The sequence below is a fragment of the Mustela erminea genome, chromosome 4 (assembly GCF_009829155.1).
Source record: "Mustela erminea isolate mMusErm1 chromosome 4, mMusErm1.Pri, whole genome shotgun sequence".
In the NCBI taxonomy this organism is placed as follows: Eukaryota; Metazoa; Chordata; class Mammalia; order Carnivora; family Mustelidae; genus Mustela; species Mustela erminea.
Window position 1 is genome coordinate 21,972,908 of NC_045617.1, and position 23,421 is coordinate 21,996,328.

Genomic DNA, 23,421 nt, shown 5'->3' on the forward strand with positions numbered 1-23,421 from the left:
CAACTGCAATCGGGTCATCTTCTTAGATGATCCACAACATTATTCTACCCTCACCCTACCCCCACTCCTGCCCCAACCCGCTGACCCAGAAGAGACAAATGAGGCAACCAGTGTGGCTTCTGGCCAGAACTTGCTGAAAGTTGGACAGGTTCACCTGTTATTTACCATGCCTACAAATCAGCTGGAGAAGTCCCAGACTGGTGGCAAGACAGAGAGGTTTGTAAACTAGAAAGAGGAGAGCTGCTGAGGGTGGACCAGCCCCCAGGGGTTCGGCAGAGCCTCAGTTCCACGGAGCTTACAGAATGAAGTTAATCCCTCCTTTCTCCAGGGAAATAAGTTACAGAGACACGGGGGTGGGGAGGGTTATGGGCCAATGGAGAGGAAGATTAGAGGGAATGTCCTTAATAAACTCCCCAATGGGAAGCAGTTTTACTTTCCCTCTGTCTCTCAGGGCACTAGACCAACCACTCACTGGGAAAACAAGTGTTGGTGCCAGGGCCTTCTGCGGACTCCCAGACCGCTTTCTCACAGACAGGTACTCGAATCCTTCCGTTTGCAGCTCGGGGGTCATTCTGTTACGCGCTCTGGGGGTTTGGGACTGTCTTCATCGGATCAGGTGACTGTGATTCACAAGTCATTGGGCCAGGATGTACCCACCTGGCTGGCTCAATTTCTCCTCTCTGGCAGCTGGCTGTTCTCAGCCACGTTACTTTCCCTCTCAACTTAATTTATTAGAGCTATTTTGAGAAAGTTGCTGGGCAGGGGAGCCTGCGAAAAAGGAAAGTCAGCAAGGGGATATGTGGGTGCCTTCTACCCCCCGGGGACATGAGTGGGGCTATGCTCTTCCAGCTTGCCCCGCCTCCACCGGTCTCTCCCTTGTCCCAGACCCTTCCCTCTGTCCGGGCAATCCTGTTCCTTCTCAGCTAGCCCGCCTGTTGGGGAGGAAGCAGATTAACTAATGGTTGAGGAAATGCATGTACTGCTTGAGAAATAGAAAAAGCACAACTTAAACCTCACTGGAGGACCTTATATGATCCTGGAGCCAGAGCCCGTCAGAACTGGAGGAAACCACCGACAGTTGAGCCCCGCCATGTTGGCCCCACTCTCGGGAGAACTGCCCAACGCCCTCCCGGGGAAAGGTGAATTTTATGGGCAGGTGGCCATGATTTGAACCACGGGAACTGATGCCCTGCCTATTGCTGACTGGACAGGAAAGGGCAGATGTGCCAAGAGGCATGTTTCTAGGCTGGCTTAGCCCAGTGAGCTCCCTTGGTGCTAGAACGTGGATAACGATGACAGTGAGCACCTGGAATCACCGCATTTTCTCTCTCTGGAGTTTCAGCCCAAGACCTACAGAGAGAGGGGGTGGGGAACGAAAGTAGAAAGACAAGCAGGAGAGCAGCAGTGGTTGGGGAGGCTGACAGCCGAGAGAGGCTCAGTGGGCTCCTGCTGCTCAACGGTGAGGAGGAGGTGGGTGTCGAGCCCTCACCCACCCTTTTGTTCCCATGCTGGGTGCCTGCCTCAGGCTCCTGGAGGTCCGCCTCCTGCATTTCCATGCCAGAGCTGCCTTTGTGCGATAACCTCTGTGGGTCTTTCTTTTTTCCAACCCAAAGGAGCTAATAAAGAATTCACATGACCTGGTTTGTTGATGAGGGATTTGAGGCTAGGAGGTAGGAAGACATGGGTTGCCCCCCCCCCAACAAATCCAGGCTCCTTTTCGAGAAAGTCTGCTCTCAGAGGGTGGGGTTTCAGGCACAGGGGTTGGGGGGCGGGGTGGCGACGGGCGGCCGGTGGGAAAGCAGTGGCAGAGGCAGGGAAGGGAGACGAGCGTGGGTTTCCAGTTAGAGGGGCAGGTGGGGGAAGGAGTGAGTTTCAGTTGTTCAGACTTTTGTCTTGTTGTAACTAAAAACCAGTTTGTAAAGAGCTGAGTTCTAAAGTTGCCCCATGGGTCCTGTCCTCTCAGTGGCCACTCCTCAGGAGGTTTCTGGGAGTAGAGAGGGTATCTCCGCTCCTCTTGGCTACCTTGCAAACCTGACCAGCCTTCCCTAGGCTGCGCCCACAGGAGAAGCGGCTTAGGAAGGGAGCCGAGTGAGTAGAAATCTGCCCCCAGATGCAAACCCATTTACCTGTCGTGTGCTCTAAAGGCCACTTCAGGCTGATGTCTAAAACTCCATCGAGACCTTGTTGCCCAATACCCCAACATCTACCAGAAAGAGAGCTTATGGAGGGGCTCTCTTTAACCCATGAGAACTGCTGATGGGAAAGACCTTATTTGGAGAAACTGTGGACCTAAGGAAGGAGTCATCAGGGCCAGGCTTTGAACTGGATGGAAGAACACTTAACCGAGGTTTCTAGCTCACACTCTCTCCTCCCAGGCCCATGGACCCAGTACGGATCGCAGTTGTGGGGGCAGGCGTGGTGGGGCTCTCTACCGCCCTGTGCGTTTCCAAGCTGGTCCCGGGATGCTCCATTACAGTCCTGTCAGACAAGTTCTCTCCTGATACCACGAGCGATGTGGCAGCCGGCATGCTTATCCCTCATGTCGATGCAGGTAAGAGAGGGATTTTAGCTCCTCTGTCAGATATGATAGACGTTAGGAGGCTCTGAGTGGAATTCTGTGGACTAGGACCGCTGGATGTGCATGTCCCTATAATGCTTAATTTTAACATCTTATTGGTTCCTCTGTTAGGAATGCTTGAGTTACACTGCAGGACAAACATAGCCTCCAAGTTTTAGCAACTTAAAAAACAAAGCTTCGTCTCTGGCTCAGACTGTGTCTACTGAGCATCAACAAGGGCTCTGCTCATCACCTTGGGACCTGAGGGGCTGGGTAGCTGCTGTCTTGGATGTCGTCAGGACCTGTGTCTGGGGGGAGACAGTTTTGCGGGGTGGGCAGGGTCTCACCCTAGCAACGAAAGGCTCTGGACAGGAAGCAACTTTCATCCCTTCTGATGACAGGTCATTGGCCAGCACTAGTCACCTGCCCCCACCTCTCTGAAGGTGGCCAGGAAGTCCAATTCTCTAAGGCTCCCAGAAAGGAGCCAGCCAGAAGTATTTGGAGAAGAGCACTCATGACTACCACAGCTGGTGGTAACTCCGAGGCTTATTTGTAATGGGACTAAAACTATCCCCAGTTCTTGTTCCTCTTCCTCTTCTTCAATTTATTTATTTGACAGAGAGACAGCGAGAGAGGAAACACAAGCAAGGGGAGTAGGAGAGGAAGAAGAAGGCCTCCCACTGAGCAGAAAGCCGGAGGCAGGGCTCAATCCCAGGACCCTGGGATCATGACCTGTGCCAAAGGCAGACACTCAAGGGCTGAGCCACCCAACTGCCCCTAAAACTACCTCGCTTCTTAGCCAGTATACAAACAGTCCGTTGTATGTATTCAAGCCTACAGATGCCTTGATTTTTTTTAAACACATTCACATATCCTTTCCATTCTGTGTTCTGCACATGAAACAGAAAAAGGGAAACAGCATTAAATAGAAACCAAAATCATTTTGCAGCCAATGACGCTTATACTCACCATCTCCACTTCCTCATTTCTACCCTCCTTTAATTTTAGCTTTTATTTATTTATTTTTTGTAAAATCAGAGTTACACGTGCATGGGAATACGCTCAGGAACCTGGAGTGCTTTGCAGAATGCGAGTTCACACTTTCTGAGCACCTTTCCTGTCACCAGAGTTCTTGTGTCCATTGTCAAGGAGCCCCTTGGCTTGCACCAGGCCTGGGCGAGCGGTCAGAAGGCTGAATGGGAGTCATGGAATCATCGGTAGAGGAGGCTCATCTAAGAGTCCACGTGGGCCATGGAGGCCTGAGCTCACCCCTTGGCTGGGTGGTTGGGGGCCCCTGGATCAGAGGGCGCTTCTCCCTGGTGCTTCCGGATAAGGACCTCAGTCTTCTCTTTGGGCTTCTTTCAGACCAGCCCCAGCAATACTTCTGTGCTCATAAATGTCAGTTCCATCTAGGAACCACATCGGCTGCTGGGGGATTAATGAGTTCCTACATGGAAATTGGTTAGAACAGCGCCCGGAAGTGCTGTAGCAATGATCGCCGTTACTACCACTGCTCCAGCTGTAGTTTTCTCTTACCAGCCCTTGAACGTGACTTAGATCGCCAGGCTGGCCTGCATTGTCCGCCGCTGAATTGCAATCGTCCATTCTCTGGGGATGACTCCTGTAGCATGTGAGATGCAGCCACTGCTTTGTTGTTAAGGATTGAAATGGGATCAAGGGGATGCGTTTCAATACAGCCCCAGACACCGGCTTGGACTGTTGGGGTATAATTTGTGCGAGGCCTAGTTTAGCTCTTTTTACAGCTTATGATTCCTCTCTTATTTCCAAGCCAGTGGCCCAGGCTGCCGCTTTGGAAGACCGTGTTGAGTTCACATGGGCTGTGTTTAAAGACGACAGCACAGATCTACGATTAAAGACATATTTATTGGCACTCTGACAAGAGAATTGTTATAAAACTCTGCTACCTGAGATGGCCGCATTGACCTGGAGACTTTGGGGGAGCAAGATGGCTCCGCAGGCCTTTTCATCTCTACCGTGAACTCTAGGGACATCTCTCCAAGCAGAGCCTACCCAGCGTCCTCTCGGCCTCAGTTCCCTGGCCTCCTGCCGTCGCGGCCCCTCAGGATTATTGTTCCTCAGACCCTAGCCTGACCTTGGATTCTCCCTCATAAACTTCCCTAGGGATCAGATGTCCCAATTCTTCACCCCGTTTGGATTTGTCAGCACCCCCAGATTGTGCTCACTCTCTATGCCTACACTGGACCCTATTATTTTGGGGCTTGAACCATAACCTTTATTTCTTCTCTGTTAGTATCTGGGTCCAGTCTCTTGTGTTCTGGCAGGGACGATGCCTGGCTGACAGGGAGCACTGATCCATAGGACTCTGCCAGGGAGTTGGTGCCTCGTGTGCTCCCTGCATGCCCTACTGACCTGGGGAATGCTACCCTAAACTATCATGTGGTTCCAGGGAGTGGAGGGGGATGGAGGAATGGCAGCCTAGGATGGAACTGCAGCAAGTCCTTCCTGAGGAGCTCAGCTCCATAATGCTGACCTTGTCTCCTTGCATCAGAGGGTAAGGACCCTGGGCTTCCTATTGATGTGTAGTCTGTTCTCTGTTCTGGTTGCCTTGGGCCCCACAGATTTTTCCCTTATTACCCACCATGTTTTTAGACCCCAGGAAAGAGGTTCTAGGTTCTTTCTTCTATTGTCTCAACTGTGTGGCCATCTGGGTATACCTCCCTCAGCCTGAACTAACTTCTGCTCAGATTGGCTATGGACCTGTCGAGGTCTGGAATATATCTAGGGCCAAAGACCACCTTCCAGATGGCTCCTATGTCAGATTTTGTTCTGATCGGCCAATTCACCCTCTGATGATTAATCTTTACATGAACAGGAGTCAACAGCTGGTGTCAACATTCGATACTCTGGTTGCTAATGGATTCTCAACCCCAATGTGGTGCCTTATCTAAATGTTCCTCCCTGCCTATGTATTTTCTCCCAGTGTCTAGGAAGGGGCTAGTTGGGAGCATGGTCATCATCACCACTTCCTTTCTGTTCTGCTTTGCTTTCCCCCGTGGTTACAGACGCACCCATTGCCAAGCAGAAGCAGTGGTTTAGAGAGACCTTTGACCACCTCTTTGCAATTGCCAATTCTGCAGAAGCTGAAGATGCTGGTGTTCACCTGGTATCTGGGTAAGAGAGGAAATTTGAAGTTATTTTAGAATTTAGAATGATCTTAGTGGACTTGAGAATTCATCTTGAAATATTGTTGAGCATCTGCTGAGAGGAGGACTGAACTGGATGTGGGAGGATTTTGAAGAACATTCTAGGCTTTACTCCCAAGAACTCAAGAAAGACAAGTTATTAGTACATTAATCATATATCATATATTAGTATATATAGTATTAGACTTCTAAAAAGTAGATTTTTAAAATTTATTTTTAGAGTGAGAGAGGGTGAGTGACTGAGCAGGAGGAGGGACAGAGGCAGAAGAAGAGAGAGGATCCCAAGTAGACTCTGCACTGAGCACAGAGCTGAATGCCAGACCCGATCCCATGCCCCTGAGCTGAAGTCAAGAGTTGGTTGCCTAACCAACTGAGCCACCCAGGCCCCTTATAGTATTAGACTTTTAAACAACCGTTACAGTTTCTTGTCACAAATACTACTTTGGGTTTCCTCAGGGATTATGCAGTGATTTTCAAATATGGCTTAAAAAACTTGGGGTGCCTGGGTGGCTCAGTCATTGGGCATCTTCCTTTGGCTCGGGTCATGATCCCAGAGTCCTGGGATCGAGTCCCACATTGGGCTCCCTGCTCCGCGGGGAGCCTGCTTCTCACTCTCCCACTCCCTTTGCTGTGTTCTCCCTCTCGCTGTGTCTCTCTCTGTCAAGTAAATAAATAAAATCTTAAAAACAAAAACAAAAACAAAAACAAAACTTATAGCAAGTAAATACCGAACTTGGGCTATGTGGGGATCATGTGGCTGATGGAAAGCCAACAGGTGTGATATTGGAGAATGAGATGTCCCAAAAAAGGAAATATTGCTGTTAACTAAAGTTATCTTTTAAAATGGCATTTAGGAGGCATATTTTTGAAATGGTTAGGACATTTTTATTTGATTCTTTCTTTCTTTCTTTTTTTTTATAGAGAGAGAGAGAGAGTACCTGAACAGTGTTGGGTGGGTTGGGGAGGGGCAGAGAGAGAGTGTGAGAGAGAGAATCTTAAGCCGCCTCCACACCCAGCATGGAGCCAGATGCAGGACTTGATCTCATGACCCTGAGATCATGACCTGAGCTGAAACCAAGAGTCATACACTTAACCAACTGAGCCACCCAGACGCCCCTCTATTTGATTCTCAATATCTTCAGGATATGCATAATTCAGGAGACATGCATAATTACATGAACAACTTAAAAAAATCCCATTTGGCATTTCTAGTGTGGATTAGCACCTAGAGTATGATAATATCTTGCTATAGCTTCTTAAAAAGAGATCATTCTTTCTAACCATTCTTTCACTTCTAATTTATGTCTTTAATTTATGACATAACATATATGTCCTCTGTGATGTCCTATGTGATAACACAGTAATAGCCCATAGCTTCCTGAAGAGCAGAGGGATGCTTGCTTTTTACTAAGTTCTCAAAACTGCTGCATCTTTTGTGAAGTTTAGAAAAGCCTGCCCTCTCTCCTCTGTGATCAGGCTGCCGCTGACATTTTCTGCCGGTGAACACCCCCGCTTCAGGCCGATTTCTGCCCTGTTCCTCTTCTTGCCCCCCCTCACCATCATGACTGGCGTCAACGCCCCTGATTTCCCACAGTCGAAACAAGCAGCAACTTTTACTTCCTTTAGACCTCCTGAAGATGAATTGATACTGTAACTCCAAATCCAGCTGATGAATCACATAGAAAAATTGTTCTCCTTGATTTATGGCCACAATTTGTTTTTGTCCAAAACCCATGTGACATATTTAACTCACAAACTTTGTCTCTGAGTAATTTTTGAAAACAGTTGCGTCTAAAATGCAAATGTCCTTTCAAGACTGAGATTTTGTCGCCGTCGACGGTATTAAGAAGAATGTACCTCCACCTGGTCTAAAAGAGAGTTATTTATTTCTCTCACATGAGTGATCTTGTTGCACTTGCTTACCAAAACAACAACAGCAACACAGATTTGAATCAGTCAAGTGAAGAGATAAGGGCACAAATGATGTCCAGAGCATCTTTAGCATAAGTGTGTAGCCTCATTCATTATTCATCTATGTATTTCTTCAAAACACTCTGTTCAGCATTTACCAGTATAGCACTCTCTTCAGTATTGTGATAGAATAAGGAACCATTTAATACACACTGCTTGGCATATAGTAAATGCTCAATAAATGTATGTTGAATGACTTGTTGAGAAAAAAAAAGACACAGTCCTGCCCTCCTATAGCTTATGGTCTGTCCTAAGTCTAACTAATTGCAAATAAGACCCGAGTTACCAAGGGAAGAATATAGGGTACTATGGAAGTGTATCACTGGAGAATAAACTTGCTCCGGGAAGTTTGAGAGGCCACCTGGAACACACTGATGTTTCAACAGAGACCATCTGGATGAGTATAGGTTAGTCTGGTGACACTGCAGAAGTGAAGGGAGGGGCCAGAGACAGGGTCAGAATCACAAGGGGCGTCATTGCAGGTAGAAGGAAGAGCATTCACATAGACCTGAGTCTAGGACAACTGTGGTGTGTTGAAGGAACTGAAAAACCACCAGGGTAATGCGAAGCCATTGAAATTTTACACATTGAAATGTTTATCATGTTTATGTGTGAAAACTATCCCTCCTGTAGTGTGGAGAACAGATGTGTGGAGAGAGAGACGGTGGTACAACCCTTTAGGTGTTGACCGTGGGGACAGAGAGTAGATGGATTTGAGAAATGCTGAGAAAGAGAGTTGATGGGACTTGAGACTTGGCAGTTGATGGCATTTGGATGGGGGGAGAGAGAAAGTCAACATGGGTCTGGGTCTGGTTGTGGAGCTCAGAGAGAAGAGAGGGCTGGAGCTGTAGCCCCCTGAGCGTCTGGCGTGTAGATGATGGTGAAGATATGGAAGGGGCCATCTAGCCGAGGGAGAGTGTGCAGAATGAGACAGCAAGAAGGCCCAGCATGGAGCCCTGCAGCAAACAGCGTTCACACCTTCCCTGGGCGCCTCTTTAAATGAACTACTTAGAGACGTATGGATTCTGGTGTGTGAATGATCACATCATGAGCTACTATGTACAGCACTCAAGCGATTTTCCTTGCTATTTTAGAGTAGCCATGATTTACAACCCTTATATCTATTGATGGAAACAACCCAAGACTTGCAAATCCAAACACGTGCCTAGCATCTCTTAGTAGCATTCTTGCCAGCTTGTTAACAACCAGTATCATTCCGGCCTCATCCACCCTGACTGTGCTGGCAGCCTGACGGTAACTGGGCTCCTCCTGATGACTCAGCATGAGGGGATGACCCACAACTTACCCCATAATTCACACTCAGCCTCCTGTTCACCCATCATGGCTCGCTCCAATTTAGATATTTTGTTCAGAATGGAGGGCAACCTTTAAGCTTCTGATGGATGCTTGCAACTTACATAAAATGTACTACAAGATACCAAAACCTTTCCTCAAAAGTGCATAGTCACAAGTCAATAAAGAAAGTCTGAGAGGAGTTTTTAGAAAAAAAGAGTTAAGTCCAATTTTTAAAACACAGCTTTTTAAACATCTTATCCCGCCCCCCCCCCCCAGTCATGAACATTTCAAACATAGCTGCTAAATTATCCGAACCCAAGAGAATGGAAGAGTAGATCTTTTTCTTTTTAGGGGGATAGGAAGTGTGTTTTTATATTTATGTATTTATTTTTAAATATTTTATTTATTTATTTGAGAGAGCACAAGCAGGGGAGAGGGGTAGAAGGAGAAACAGACTCCCTGTGGAGCAGGGAGCCCGAAGCAAGGCTTGATCCCAGGACCCTGGGATCATGACCAGAGCCGACTGAACCACCCAGGTGCCCCAGAAAGTGTGTTTTTTAAAATGCTTTAAATAATGTCATGTGGAGGTTCACAGGAAACGTATTTCACAAAATTTCAGGAAATTTTTCCACTTATGTTTTTCAGTTGGCAAATATTTCGGAGCGTTCCTACGGAGGAAGTGCCATTCTGGGCTGATGTGGTTCTGGGGTTTCGAAAGATGACCAAGGCTGAACTGAAGAAATTCCCCCAGCATGTGTTTGGTCACGCTTTCACGACTCTGAAATGTGAAAGCCCTACTTACCTCCCGTGGTTGGAGAAGAGGTCAGTTGAAATGGCTCCTTGCTGCTTCCTTTATCTGTCCTAGCCATAAATAATTTCATAGCTTCTCATACAATAGATAGGAAAAATTCCCTGTTGGGCCCCCAGAGGTCTTCTGCCATGTGTCCTGTTCGCTGCTCACAATGGCCAGGGCTGGGTCAAACGATCTGAAGACGGTGTGTGTGTTGTGAGCAGTAAGGGACACTACGCTGCTAGTAACACATTCATCTTCTTCTACCTTGTGGTGCCTGATTCTTCTTCAGGCTGTATGATTTATTGGTCCCCCGCCCACCAGTAAGTAACACCCACTCACTGACACAGTATCTGAGATTTCCTCATTTGTAAAATGGAGACATTTGGAGAGTAGCTTCCGGCTATAGAATTAGATGATTTGCTCCAGTTCTTTAGATGGAGAATCTTAAGCTTATTATAAATTGTTTTTGAAATTTTTGTTCTCATTAATGTTGAAAAAAATCGCTCTCTTTTTCTCTTTGTCATAATTAAGACATCTATACCTAAGGGGTCTTATCTTATCTAGATTAGGTAAATGCTTCCTTACCAAGTTCAGTCCAAAATACCTTGAACTTGCATTTTGGCTTGGTTTTCAGGACTTCTTGATCCCACTTAGTTATGAAATACATCAAGAGTTTCTTTATTTGCAACACATCAATAAATCTCCTTTTAGTTTAGTCTGGAAATTATAAGTATATCTAGGGTTGTGACACATTGGCTCTTTCAGTCCCCAAATCTGTATATATGGTAGATAAATAGGGACAAGGTGAATTATTTGTAAACGTTGGAAAAATGACTCAAGATAAGCAGTGGCAACGATGATCTGGTCCCAGGTATGATCTATAGGATGACTGATTTCCACATTTATGAATCCCACAATTCTGTGTTCAACATCTATGCCTGAACTTGGCACTGTGTTAGAAGCTGGTCCCCCTCCCCAAAAAGGATAAAATATGATCACTATTCTTAAGGAATTGAGAGTCTGACAGGGGTGATGGTATGCATGCATGTGTATGTGTGTGCCCGTGCATGTTTATGCATGTTAATTAATAATCACGGTAACTCACATGGTATAAGATGTACAGATTTTGAGGGTTGGTTGGGAGCACAGAGGAGGGAACCTGTCTGTTAGCCTCATGTCAGCATCACAATACATTTTTGTAGCTTCATAAGTGCTCTTCTCATTTTTACCTATTAGCAATTTATATGGGACATTTTCCTTTGTAAGTTCCAGTTTTCGTTAAACCCACCTTTTCATGCCTTGTTCACTGGGCCTTAAACCATGTTTGCATGCCATCAGCCAATAAATGAACATTTTGGGCCATCACGTGATCAAGTTGCCCATTGGTCAACAGTCAAGTTTCATCAACATCACCATCTTTCCCTCCACGGCATTGTTGTACAGATTTCATTTTTGTCCTTATATTACAAAAATGACTGGAAACAAAAAATTGGAAGTGTTAATGCCAGTGATTTGATTTGGAGGTATCATCACTTTATCTTAATTACATTCAGATAAAGGGGAAATTATTAGGCGTGCCACAAGGGGCAGAGCTTTACTGTCATTATGGTACATAATTTTGTTTGATTATGATAAAAAAAATGGAAGAATCTACATAAAACGTTGAGTCTAAGAAGTGAGGTGTCATTAGAGAGTTTTATAATTTGGAGCTGAAGTTTCATGATTACACCCGTGTCTGTTGTTTGGCTCCCTGGTCCTGGACTTCTTTTCTCCATGTTCAGGAAGGTCAATAGCAAACCTGACTGGATCCCTGTGGTCTTCAGCAGATCAGGCAGAAGCAGGGAAGGGAGAGTCCCGCAGAGTGTTGGTTCCCCAGCACAGAGACTGGCAAGGGCTGGCTTCTCTGTGTGGAAATGGCGGGGTGTCAGGGATGGTAATGGACAGAGATAAGGGAAGTGGATGAACTCATACAACCCTTTGCCCAGACTCTTAACAGTTTCTTTGTCATTTTCACTCTCTCATGCATATCTATACACAGATATATAATACAGACAGACAGACACACACACACATATACATACATATTTTTCCCAGAACCATTTAAGAGTGCATTGCACACGTGATACCCCATGATTTCTAAATATTGCCGTGCAGGAACAAGGATATTCTTACATAAACAGTACTATGATAAAAATCTAGATATTTATATTGATACTGTAATCTATGGACCTCATTCATACGTCACCCCCAGAAGGACCCAGTAAGGTCATTTATATAGAGACACCTGATCTCCAATCCAATCCATGGCCACACTTACATTTACTTGTCATGTCTCTTGAGTCTGTAGTCTATCTCTGTCCCTTGTGACCTTTATGACCTTTATAACTTTGAAGAGTACAAACCAGACCAGCTGCATTGTAGACGGTCTCTCACTTGGGGTTTGTCAGAGATTTCTTCATGATCAAATTGCAATTATATGTTTTTGGTGGAGCCCCACAGAAGGAATGTTGACTCCTTAGCAGGTCATATTAGGAAGCAAATGGTGTCGGTCTGTTCCCTTCTGGGGACATTAACTCTGATCACCTGGCCTGCCAGCTATCTCCAGTGTGAAGTCACTACATTTTCCCTTTGTGATTACTAAGTGCTTTGTCAAGGTACACCTGAGGTTGTAAGTACCCTTCTCCTCATCAGACTTTTGCATATTTACTTTAACTCTCATTCATGATTCTTGACTTGATCACTACTATAATGTTTGCCAAGTGATCATTTCATTTCTTAAAAGATTTCATTTATTTACTCAAGGCAGGAGGAACTAGAGGGGAAAGCAGGGGGGTGTGGAGAGGGAAGGGGAAAAAGTCTTTTTTTTTAAATTTTATTTTTAAATTTTTTATAAACATATAATTTATTATATATATATATTATAGCCCCAGGGGTACAGGTCTGTGAATCACCAGGTTTACACACTTCACAGCATTCACCATAGCACATACCCTCCCCAATGTCCATAACCCCACCCACCCTCTCCCAAACCCCCTCCCCCCAGCAACCCTCAGTTTGTTTTGTGAGATTAAGAGTCACTTATGGTTTGTCTCCCTCCTGATCCTATCTTGTTTCATTCATTCTTCTCCTACCCCCCATGTTGCATCTCCACTTCCTCATATCAGGGAGATCATATGATAGTTGTCTTTCTCTGATTGACTTATTTCACTAAGCATAATACCCTCTAGTTCCATCCACGTTGTAGCAAATGGCAAGATTTCATTTCTTTTGATGGCTGCATAGTATTCCATTGTGTATATATACCACATCTTTTTTATCCACTCATCTGTTGATGGACATCTAGGTTCTTTCCATAGTTTGGCTATTGTAGACATTGCTGCTATAAATATTCGGGTGCACGTGCCCCTTTGGATGACTACGTTAGTATCTTTAGGGTAAATACCCAGTAGTGCAATTTCTTGGTCCTAGGGTAGTTCTATTTTCAACATTTTGAGGAACCTCCAAGCTGTCTTCCAGAGTGGTCGCACCAGCTTGCATTTCCACCAACAGTGTAGGAGGGTTCGGAAGGGGAAAGAATCTTAAGCAGGCTCCCTGGATGCAGGGCTTGATCTCACGACCCATGGGATCATGACCTGAGCTGAATGAAACCAAGAGTCAAAGGCCTAATGGACTGAGCCACCTCAGGTGCCCTGCCAAGTGATAAATTTCCAACTCCTTCCACATTTAATTTGCTTTCTACTATAAGGAAAAACTACCCACCCCATTTTTATTCAGTTACTTATTTATGTCAGTATGGGCTCGGGGATTCCTATTTTACTCAATGAATTATAATCTATTACTCTTATTATTTATTTTGATATTCAAATTGCCCAAGATTTGGCCAGTGAGAGCCCCTTCAAGCAGCTCTTATGTCTTTTTGACATTTCTGCATCTCTCTCTCTCTTTAGCTCTTTCTTACTTTCGGGCACAACAGCATTCCACACACTCCAATTTTGAAAAGAAAAATGATTTCTTTTCATGAATATTTCTTTCCATCTTTTCCTTAAAACCAACCTGATGCAATGCTACATTTTAAATGTATATATTCAAAGCAGAAATAAACTGCCTTTACTCTGTCTCCCTTCTACTTCCCTTCGTACCCTGAAGTTTCCTTCTGTTGTGATTTTGGAATGTAGAGAACACACCCAACATCCGACCCTCCTCTACCACATCCAGCCTGGGACAAGAACCCATACAGGAGCCCATACGGTATGTGTACATATTTACATGTTCCAAACCAAGCTAACAAACCATTAAATAAAATATCATTTATCCCTTTACTTTAACAACCAATGTGCAACCACCCAAAGGTCAAGTTTACATATAGCCATCTTGGATTCTCAGGAGTGCTGCACAGTAACATGGTGGCAGGGGACACTAGGTGCATGCCATGAGATACCCTAGTCCATATTTTCAAGCTCACTTTGCGCCAATAGCTGTCCTTTGGCTACCCCTTGGGCAAGGGTGCACGAAGTGACATGATCTACCTCTCAGAGGAAGATGATGCAGACCCTGGAAGTAGGGGGAAAATATGGGGACCGTGGGTTCCCAGCTCATGGACTGGTTGTGAAGGAGGGGGGCGCTTGCTGGGTCCATTCCTTGGCCCCACATTCTAATTTCTCATGCACAGCTGGAGAAGATCCAGAGTGGGGTCCTCTAAGCAGCCCAGTGGAAGGGAGGCACAGCTCAGATTAGCCAGGGTAAGTTCTAAGTCCTAGAAAGAGTCTTGAGCTTATGGTAATCACGTGTGTGTGTGTGTGTGTGTGTGTGTGTGTGTGTGTATGTGTGTGTGTGTGTGTGCATGTCTGTATAGTTTCTCCTAACATTTCAATGAAGCATTGGATATAAAGTCTAGACAGAAAACCTAAACAGAAATTCTTCCAGGAAGAGAAGGCACATTGCTTTCATTTTGTTTTAAGAGATGAGTAGTCAATAAGGCCCTTGGACGATGAGGAGTTTTTGGGGGCAGAGGAAGCATGAGGGCCCGGGCTACCTGAACAGGTGACTTTGCTACGGGAGGGGGCCAGGGCAGGGAAGCCAGCGTCACCCACAGTATATGTGTCCCTTCTCTGAGGAGTCTTCCTAAGCCTCCCAGTTGGCCTGGGGCTGCCCTAGGCAGTGGGAAGCTTCCCCCTCTGTGGGGGAGGGGCACCCCCAGGCTGACAGTGAGGGAGGGCCAGTCCCCAGTGTGGCCCCCATCCCAGCTGCCCTCCCACTCTGGCTGAGAATAAATGTCTTAGCTCTGGGAGCCACCCCCAACCACTTTCCTACAGAAACAAATATTACCTGAATGATTTGTTCTACCTGCTTCTAAAGTATCACCTTATGGAAAACAGGCCCCTTATTTCCAAAATTACCTTATTTTCAGGACTAATTTCTAACTGTGGGATGAAGACCTAGAGAAATCCTGCTACTTTCTCATTAGCTGGAGGCCTGCTGTCAGCATGTCAGTCTACTTAAAATAACCTGGAGTCAAGTGGTACTTTGTGCCTGTGGGAGCCACCTCCTGGCAGTAGTGCCATTGGCCTGATGACCAGTCAGCTAGGGTTCATGCCTTGGAGCACGCTGCTTCCTGTCTGTTTTTAGGGGATAGAGTCAGGGGGAAGAGGCCTGAGGGGCTGCTCTTTCCCCCGCTAGAGTCCTGGGTAGGTCTTCGTCAGTCCGTTTGTTTGAAAGACATGGCCGCCATGATAGTGGGCTGGGACATGGGTGCTTCAGACAGAGAGCACACACACCCTTGTCCCACCACCCCCCTTCCATCTTTTCAGCACTGTCTTGTGCCCCTGATACCTTCCTTTTCCTCCTGCTCCCTGCCCACCTCCCAAGCGAGGTCTACACAGACAGCACACAGGGCCTCCTCTCTGTGGACATTAGCTGTCTTCTTCTCTTCCCTCAGGGCCTGACATCTGGCAGGAAAGCCAACATGGAAGAGGAAGAGAGCGACATTGTCTCCTGTCCTCCTAAGGGAGGCTTTGTAGGGCAGGGACTCCTCCATGCCCAAAGTAAGCCTATCAGGCAAGGGTTTCAAGCCAAATGAGAGGCAGAGTGGCATTGTGCTGAGGGAGTGGGACCCATGGGGCTCACTCTGTGGGCTGCATCTGCTCTTCTCCACCGGGGCGAACCCAGCTGGGAAGCCACACAATCTTTGCTTGTTCCTCACACCCAGGGTCTGTTGTGTTGCCTCCTACACCCCTTCCACACAATGTGAGTGTTCAGCCTACAGTGTTCTGACTCAAAAACAGGCTTTTCATTCAGCAAGCCACACAAAAATGTCTCCAACCTCAGCTCTAACCTTCTGAAATAATATAAACTTCTAGGAAAGACCAAAAAAAAAGTTTTTAACCACAATTGAGATCTTTAGCTTTTTTCAAAGAACAGAAGGGATCATCCCCCTCTCAAAAAAGAAAAAAAAAAAAAAAGAAGCGATGCCCAACAATAACCAGAACAAGAAAAAAGAACAAAAACCCCTCAGAGGTTTAATGAGCCATACAGATCATGTTTTATATCCTCAGCCGGTGGAGTCATATTCTGCTGCTTTTCACTTGCCCCGTCCAGGAAATGAATCATAGAGGCAGTAAGTCAACTGAGCCTGTCTCTTTGCCAGACATCCTACCTAAATATATCATCCTGGCTGGATCAGAATCATCCTGCCTGTGACAACATCCGGAAAGCTGGATGCCTCATTTCTGTGCTAGGGACCCTGTAACTTCGGTGCATTGCTTTCTTTAGAAGCCATGCTTTATACTATGGCCCTGATAAGGTCCGCACTGACCAGAGCACTGATCATACTAAGCTTCTCTCTGTATTTCCTTTCCACTGGTACAACAATGCTTCACAGTTACTTTCCTTGTCTCCCATCTCCTATAGCTTCTGTTCTCCCATGTGGCCTCACTCACAGCAGTGCCTCAAAAAAACAAAAAAAAAATAAAAAACAAAAAACCCCCCAAAACTCTTGTGGCTCCCTTAGGAGTTGGACAGAAATATGGATCGTACATCGGGAACGTGACAGATTGACCCTGTGCAGTGTTGTAGCCTTAGGGGTTCCCCCTGGGGCTTCAGTAGCTATCCTAAGGCAGCTCCACGGGTGACCTGTTCCTTGAAACTCCACCCACTGGTCTGACTCGGGGTGCCCAGGGGCTCCCCTTCAGGACCACTCTGCCCATAGAAACCCTGAGCCTCATCCACACAAGGAACCAGAGAACGCTGTACCCCTGAATGGAACTGAGAGACGTTCAATGAACTTGAATACAAGTTCATGGAGTGGTCAGAGCAGGGATGGATATTTTGAGAAGTGGGGAATAGAAAGCAGTTGATTTTATTAGAATATGCATTAGATTTATTAGAATATGCAAATAGGAAATGACTAAGGAATATGGCCATCAGATGAGATCATGTTGCCAGAACAAAATTAGACTTTATATAAAATGCGAGAAATCCCATGTATCATTTTTTTTAAAGATTTTATTTATTTATTTGACAGAGAGAAATCACAAGTAGATGGAGAGGCAGGCAGAGAGAGAGAGGGAAGCAGGCTCCCTGCTGAGCAGAGAGCCCAATGCGGGACTCGATCCCAGGACCCTGAGATCATGACCTGAGCCGAAGGCAGCGGCTCAATCCACTGAGCCACCCAGGCGCCCCAATCCCATGTATTCTTCACCCAGATTCCCTAACTCTTAAACTTACCATATTTGCTTTATCCTTTTCTCTCCAAATATATGTCTTTTTTTCTGAACCATTTGAGAGTAAGCTGCAGATGTGATGCCCCATTGCCCCAAATACTGAATATGTATTTCTTAAACCCAAGGCCATTCTTTTATATAACTAAGGTCAGAATTAGGGCATTAAGTTAACATGGGTACATTTCTGAAATCTATAGACCTAAGTCAGATTTTGCCAATTGTCCCAATAATATACATTATAGCAAAAGAAAATCCAGGATCATATATCATATGTTGCAAAAACAAATATATATATGTTTTATATATTTATATCTATGTATATATATGTGTCTGTGTGTATATATGATATATACGTTCATTAGAAGCAAGTGACTAGGTTTAGCCAACATTCAAGGGGAGGGGAATTAGGCTTCAGCCTGGAAGGGTTCAAAGAATTTGTGGATATATTTTGAAAATATCACCATTGACCTTCTGAATACAAATTTTTACCACATGCAAAATATGCATATATATGTAAATGTATATGTGTATATTTAAAATCTGAGTATTATAAGCTATTTTAGGTATAACCATACTCAGTGTCAAAGCAGCCTCATCCCTCCTACTAGAGCTCACAGAGCCCTGTCTTCTGTCTTTCCCTGTGTCCCCTTTCCCCCAGGAGGTCTCCACACTGAATCCAACCCCCACTCCCTATTTCTTTTTTTTTCCTTACTCTCTCTTTTTTTTTTTTTTTTTTTAGATTTTGTTTATTTGACAGAGAAAGAGAGAGCACAAGTAGGCAGAGTGGCAAGCAGAGGGAGAAAGAGAAGCAGGCTTCCCACTAAGCAGGGAGCTCAAAGCAGGGCTCAATCCCAAGACTCAGGGATCATGACCTGATCCAAAGGCAGATGCCCAATGGACTGAGACACCCAGGCGCCCCACTCACCTCCTTATTTCATGCTGCCCAGGATTATTCCTCTCTTACATGGCTTAGTCTGTGCTGTGTGATGCCTCTAGTCCTATGAGAAGGGAGAGGATGGGGGGCTCCCCTTTGCTTCTGGGATGTGGAGTATGGGCGTGTGTGTGTGCGTGTGTGTAAAGAAGTGCTTCATGGAACTCCATCCCTCTCAGGGCCACACCTGCTCAATTTCCCTCTTGCTGAACACCCCCCCCTCCAATGCCCCAATTGTATGCATCAGGCTGACATGGTCTTTCAGAGGGCTGACTTTTAGGCTTGGTGAAAATGGGCACTCTTGGGTTTTAACATGATGGCCAGGAGACACTGGTCTGGCGCTATTTAGTGAACTCAACTTCTTGAGTTTCCCGTCCCCAGATTTCCTCAGGGGAGGTTGGGACAACGCATTCTCCCTATCTAGAATGAGGTCTTGCTCAGTTGCAGGAAAACTTATGGGGCAAGTCACCAAGCTTATACCCCCAACCATGTCATTCAAAACCCTCAGAGTAAAATAACTACTTCATATGGTTGTACAAGTGCTTGGTCAACCAACATGCAGCTTCCGGTATGGTTTCCTCCTATACCCTGCTGCTCACCGACACATTGCCCATGGGATAACAAGAGTGAATGGGCATCACACGAGGTTGTATTGCAACAGTGCAAGGATGACGGGTCCCTGGCACATTCAGTAAGTTCCCTCCTGGGGTCAAGGCCAGGGAGGCACTCAGCACCCCACACCTGCTGTGGGGGAAGAAGGGGGTGCTGGGGGATGAGGGGGTGTTTCCAGTCGCTTTGATGATTTCAGAAGTCTCCAGGGAGAGAGTGGACTTTCATCAGTAGCAACCAGTGGGGAACCCTTGAGAAGGACATTTGCATTTGTTGAATTCATGCATAATCTTTACAAAAACCTGCGGACTTACAACATTCTTATCCGTAGGTGACAGTTGAGGAAACAAGTTCAGTGCAGTCAAGTCCTCAGGCTGGTAAAATTCTTTTATTTCTCTGAATTAGGAGAATAACTCTGAGTTTTAATTAGAAGAGTTGGAACCCAGAGCACAGTGTTAACTAGTAACATGCGGAATCCACAATCTGTTAAAAGCAAAACCAAGATAATGTTCAAATAATAATCAATGTAAAACATTTTCTGAAGACCAAATGTCATTCTTACAGGCTATTAAACCATTGAATGTGAGTGATAGATGGGTGTAGGGAGCAGGCAAACCCGAATTGCATTTTAGAGTAGCATAGCAGCTATGGGGGTGGATGGGGCTCCATCCCAGGACCCTGAGGTCACAACCCCAGTGGAAACCAGGAGTCCCACACCCAACCTACTGAGCCACCCAGGTGCCCCCAGCCATTTCTTTTTGTTATGGATGTACTTGGTCCAAAATATCATTATCAACAGCAACTGTCAGTCCATCAGCTGCAAATACTTTGCATTTGTCTCGTGCAAACATTCCTGTGGTAGACATAAAATGGGTGGTGTGACTCCTGTTCCAAACATCTCGTTAGGGAGACCAGAACAATGCAAAGGAACTTGCAAGAGTTCACAACACGAGACAACATGTCTCAGGCTTCAAATTTAGGTTCTAAATAGAGGGCATAAAAAGAAAAGGTTAGGGGATTTAAAATATGAATTGATTTAGTGTTTAATGAGCAGCTAGTATGATATAGGAACTTTATAAAACACCAAAAGGACAAGACATTTCTTTTGTTTTGAATATTTGAAACAGGTTTCCATTTAGCTTCCAGTTTAGGAATCTCTAGTTTCCAAGGATGCGGGGCAGCTGATGGCTAGAATTTGGATCGCTCGGACCCTGGCCACGGTGGTCTTGTCCATCATTTCCCATGAGGGCTTGCACAGGAAGCCACTGAGTCTCCCCTAACAGTCTCTCCCATTCTTCCCAGGTTAAAAGGAAGTGGGGTCCCGATACTCACCCGACGAATAGGAGACTTGTGGGAACTCCATCCGTCCTTCGACATCGTGATCAACTGCTCAGGCCTTGGAAGCAGACAGCTAGCAGGAGACTCGAAGCTGTTCCCAGTGCGGGGCCAAGTGCTCAGAGTTCAGGCTCCCTGGGTGAAGCATTTCATCCGGGACGGGAATGGGCTGACATATATTTATCCTGGCATAGCCAACGTAATCCTGGGAGGAACGAGGCAGGAAGGAGACTGGAATCTGTCCCCAGATGCAGAAATGAGCAGAGATATTTTTTCCCGTTGTTGTGCTCTTGAGCCGTCCCTCCGTGGAGCCTGCCACATCAGGGAGAAGGTGGGTTTAAGGCCCTTCCGGCCAGGCTTGCGGCTGCAGACAGAGCTCCTCGCCCAGGATGGTAGGAGGCTGCCCGTGGTCCACCACTACGGCCACGGGAGTGGGGGCATCTCCGTGCACTGGGGCACTGCTCTGGAGGCCGCCAGGCTGGTGGGGGAGTGTGTCCGAGCCCTCAGGAGCCCCAAGTCAAAGCTGTAGGTCACATGCAAATGGCCCCGGAGACTATGATCAAAATACCATCTAGGCAGCACAACTGATTCCACTAACTTCTCCACTGCATGAAAGTTTAGTTAGTGGTATCCTTCTTTTCAAAATGGGAAATGATGCAATATGAAGCCCTAGTAGCCTTAGGACTAGTTCTAACCTAATCTAGGACCGATGCAGAACTAGGCTGAAGTCCAGTACTAATGAAATAGGGCACAAAACTATTTTTGTTAAAAATACTTGTGGGAGAGTAAGATTTCTTCTAGATCCGGTGTTCAAAGCTCTGTGCTAATTTACACTGATGCTGGGAATGATAAGGATTTTGACATCTTTTGGCTAATAAATCCACAGCGAGAGATGATGTATGGAAAACACTTAACTCACTGTTAGTCACAGTTTGCAGGCTGTGCTCAAGGGAGCATTATAATCCCTTTAAATAAAATACACGGTGATCACGCAACACAGGCTTATTACACTTAATAGAAGACAAAGCATGATTCCTCCAAGTACTAATGGCAACCTCTTCCTCCTCTCAGCTGGTCATGGTGGTTAGAAGACAGGGATGGGGCGGTGGGTGGCTTAGTGGGTTAAGCCTCTGCCTTTGGCTCAGGTCATGATCTCAGGGTCCTGGGATCGAGCCCTGCATCAGGCTCTCTGCTCAGCAGGGAGCCTGCTTCCCCCTCTCACTCTGCCTGCCTCTCTGCCTACTTGTGATCTCTCTCTCTCTCTGTCAAATAAATAAATAAAATCTTAAAAAAAAGAAGAAGAAGAAGAAGAAGACAGGGACGAAGTTGCCTATGGACAGAGCGTCAACTCAGTAACTGTCTGGGGTCAGTCCCCAAGGGCGGTACTCTCCATTACCACAAGCACTCGCTTGTAGCGTGATTGACTTTGCCTAAGCATTTTCGAAGATTGAGTAGCAAGCAGGTGCAGCCAAAGAGCTAATTTGCTGATTAGGATGGAACAATCATTCCGAATGAAATATATCCAAAGAGTTTTCTGCAAGTTGTTAAAACAAAACAAAACAAAAAAACCTACCGGGAATGAGGGAGAAATGTGTTATGGTAAAAATGAGTTTGGGAATCGCTAAAATAAATTGATCTAACCTGGTTTCCTGACTCAGGTTTGCTCAGAGTTATTCTGTTCCTGTGTATCGTGAATGCTCAGGAGGGTTTTGGCTTTAGAGAAGGGTGAAGAAGATGCCATTCACTGAGGTAAGGACGCTTTGCAGAACTAGCTGTAATTTTAATTTTCGTTTTAGTTTTAATTTTGGCAGGAGATGGCTTGTGTTTACTGATAATAAGTTCTATTTTGGACATCCTGGGGTTGTGGCGGCGTGGGGGAGAGTGTGAGGTTGGAAATGAGGAGTTGGGAAAGAGAAGGCCCCCAGCATAGCTTCATTTTACTGTTTTGTTCCCTGAGGTTTTGCATAAGGTTTTTTAAAAGAGAACACTTGGCTGGAAGAGGGAGAGAGAGAGAGAGAGAGAGAGAGAGAGAGAAAAGCAGTGTACTAGATGCTCTTAATTTGCTTCTCGAATTAAAACTCCTCCCGTGAGCGTCTTCCCCGAAGGTTCCCACCAGGGGGTGGTATTGCATCAAATTCGGATAAATTGGGAAATCCAAAAATTTAGAAATGACTAGAAATTAAAAAAAAAAAAAAAATGGACACCCACAGTGTGGAGTGAGTGTGTGATTGTTCTCAGGTTCTGGAGTTTATATGCCCCAAACATAATTGTTCTGTGTAAGGTATTTGAGAAACGTGCAAACTCAGAAAGGCTGACCCCACGTGCACGTGCCTGTTCTCATCACAGTTCGGGAGAAATACCAAGTCGGGATCAAACGGCATTTTAAAGAGAGGGAATAAAAAACATTTAATGGTTACAGGGAAAATCCAGAAGGCCGCTCAAAGTAGGAACGGTTCAGTTGTGTTTACAGTGGTTTGAAGTGCGCTGATTTGCCCCTTATGCCCACGGTTTAGATCCTGCAGCGTTTCCATTTTGGGGACGTAGGCTCACACTCTGTGCTGCTGGCTATTTGCTACTCTAGGTCAGTCTGCTTTTTTTTTTTTTCCCCCTAGTCCAGTGGAAAGACTGAAAGATTGAAGGCTTCTTGATCACGGCTCCCTGTTCTGATTTCATGTTCACTGATTGCTAAATGTTTGCTCCCCATGTCTCTTAAAGGTTTATTCATTTTGGTCAACAGCCGCCAGTCTGGTCTGCACACTAGAAATCAACTAGAATCACCTGGGAGGTTTTGAAAAAAAGACCCATTTCCGGCTTGCTAGGTTAAATTAGAATCTTTGGTGGGTGGTGTGGACCCCCCCGCCCTGCCCCCATCAGTATTTGCCCAAACCTTCCCACAGCATTCTAACCTATAACTGTTGGCAGCTGAGAACTAGGAAGCGTTCTTCCCTCCTCTCCCCCTAGGACCCCAGAGCTACCATAACCGTGACCTCTCCCTTCGTCCTTCGCCATCTTGGCACATGGAGGAA

The 23,421-nt window shown here is 45.9% G+C and overlaps 1 protein-coding gene across 2 annotated transcripts; it reads left to right on the forward strand.

Annotated features, from left to right (window-relative positions):
* Nucleotides 1-456: 456 nt before the first annotated feature.
* On the forward strand, nucleotides 457-21,390 carry DDO (D-aspartate oxidase). 2 transcript variants are annotated; one of them, XM_032338809.1, is made up of 5 exons: nucleotides 457-535; nucleotides 2,376-2,551; nucleotides 5,602-5,710; nucleotides 9,655-9,831; nucleotides 20,363-21,390. In XM_032338809.1, the coding sequence occupies exons 2-5, from the start codon at nucleotides 2,380-2,382 to the stop codon at nucleotides 20,922-20,924; spliced, it is 1,020 nt and encodes a 339-aa protein (XP_032194700.1). In that variant the 5' UTR covers nucleotides 457-535; nucleotides 2,376-2,379; the 3' UTR covers nucleotides 20,925-21,390. The 2 variants fall into 2 exon arrangements, with proteins under 2 accessions (XP_032194700.1, XP_032194701.1); XM_032338810.1 differs by lacking the exons at nucleotides 2,376-2,551; nucleotides 5,602-5,710.
* Nucleotides 21,391-23,421: the final 2,031 nt, after the last annotated feature.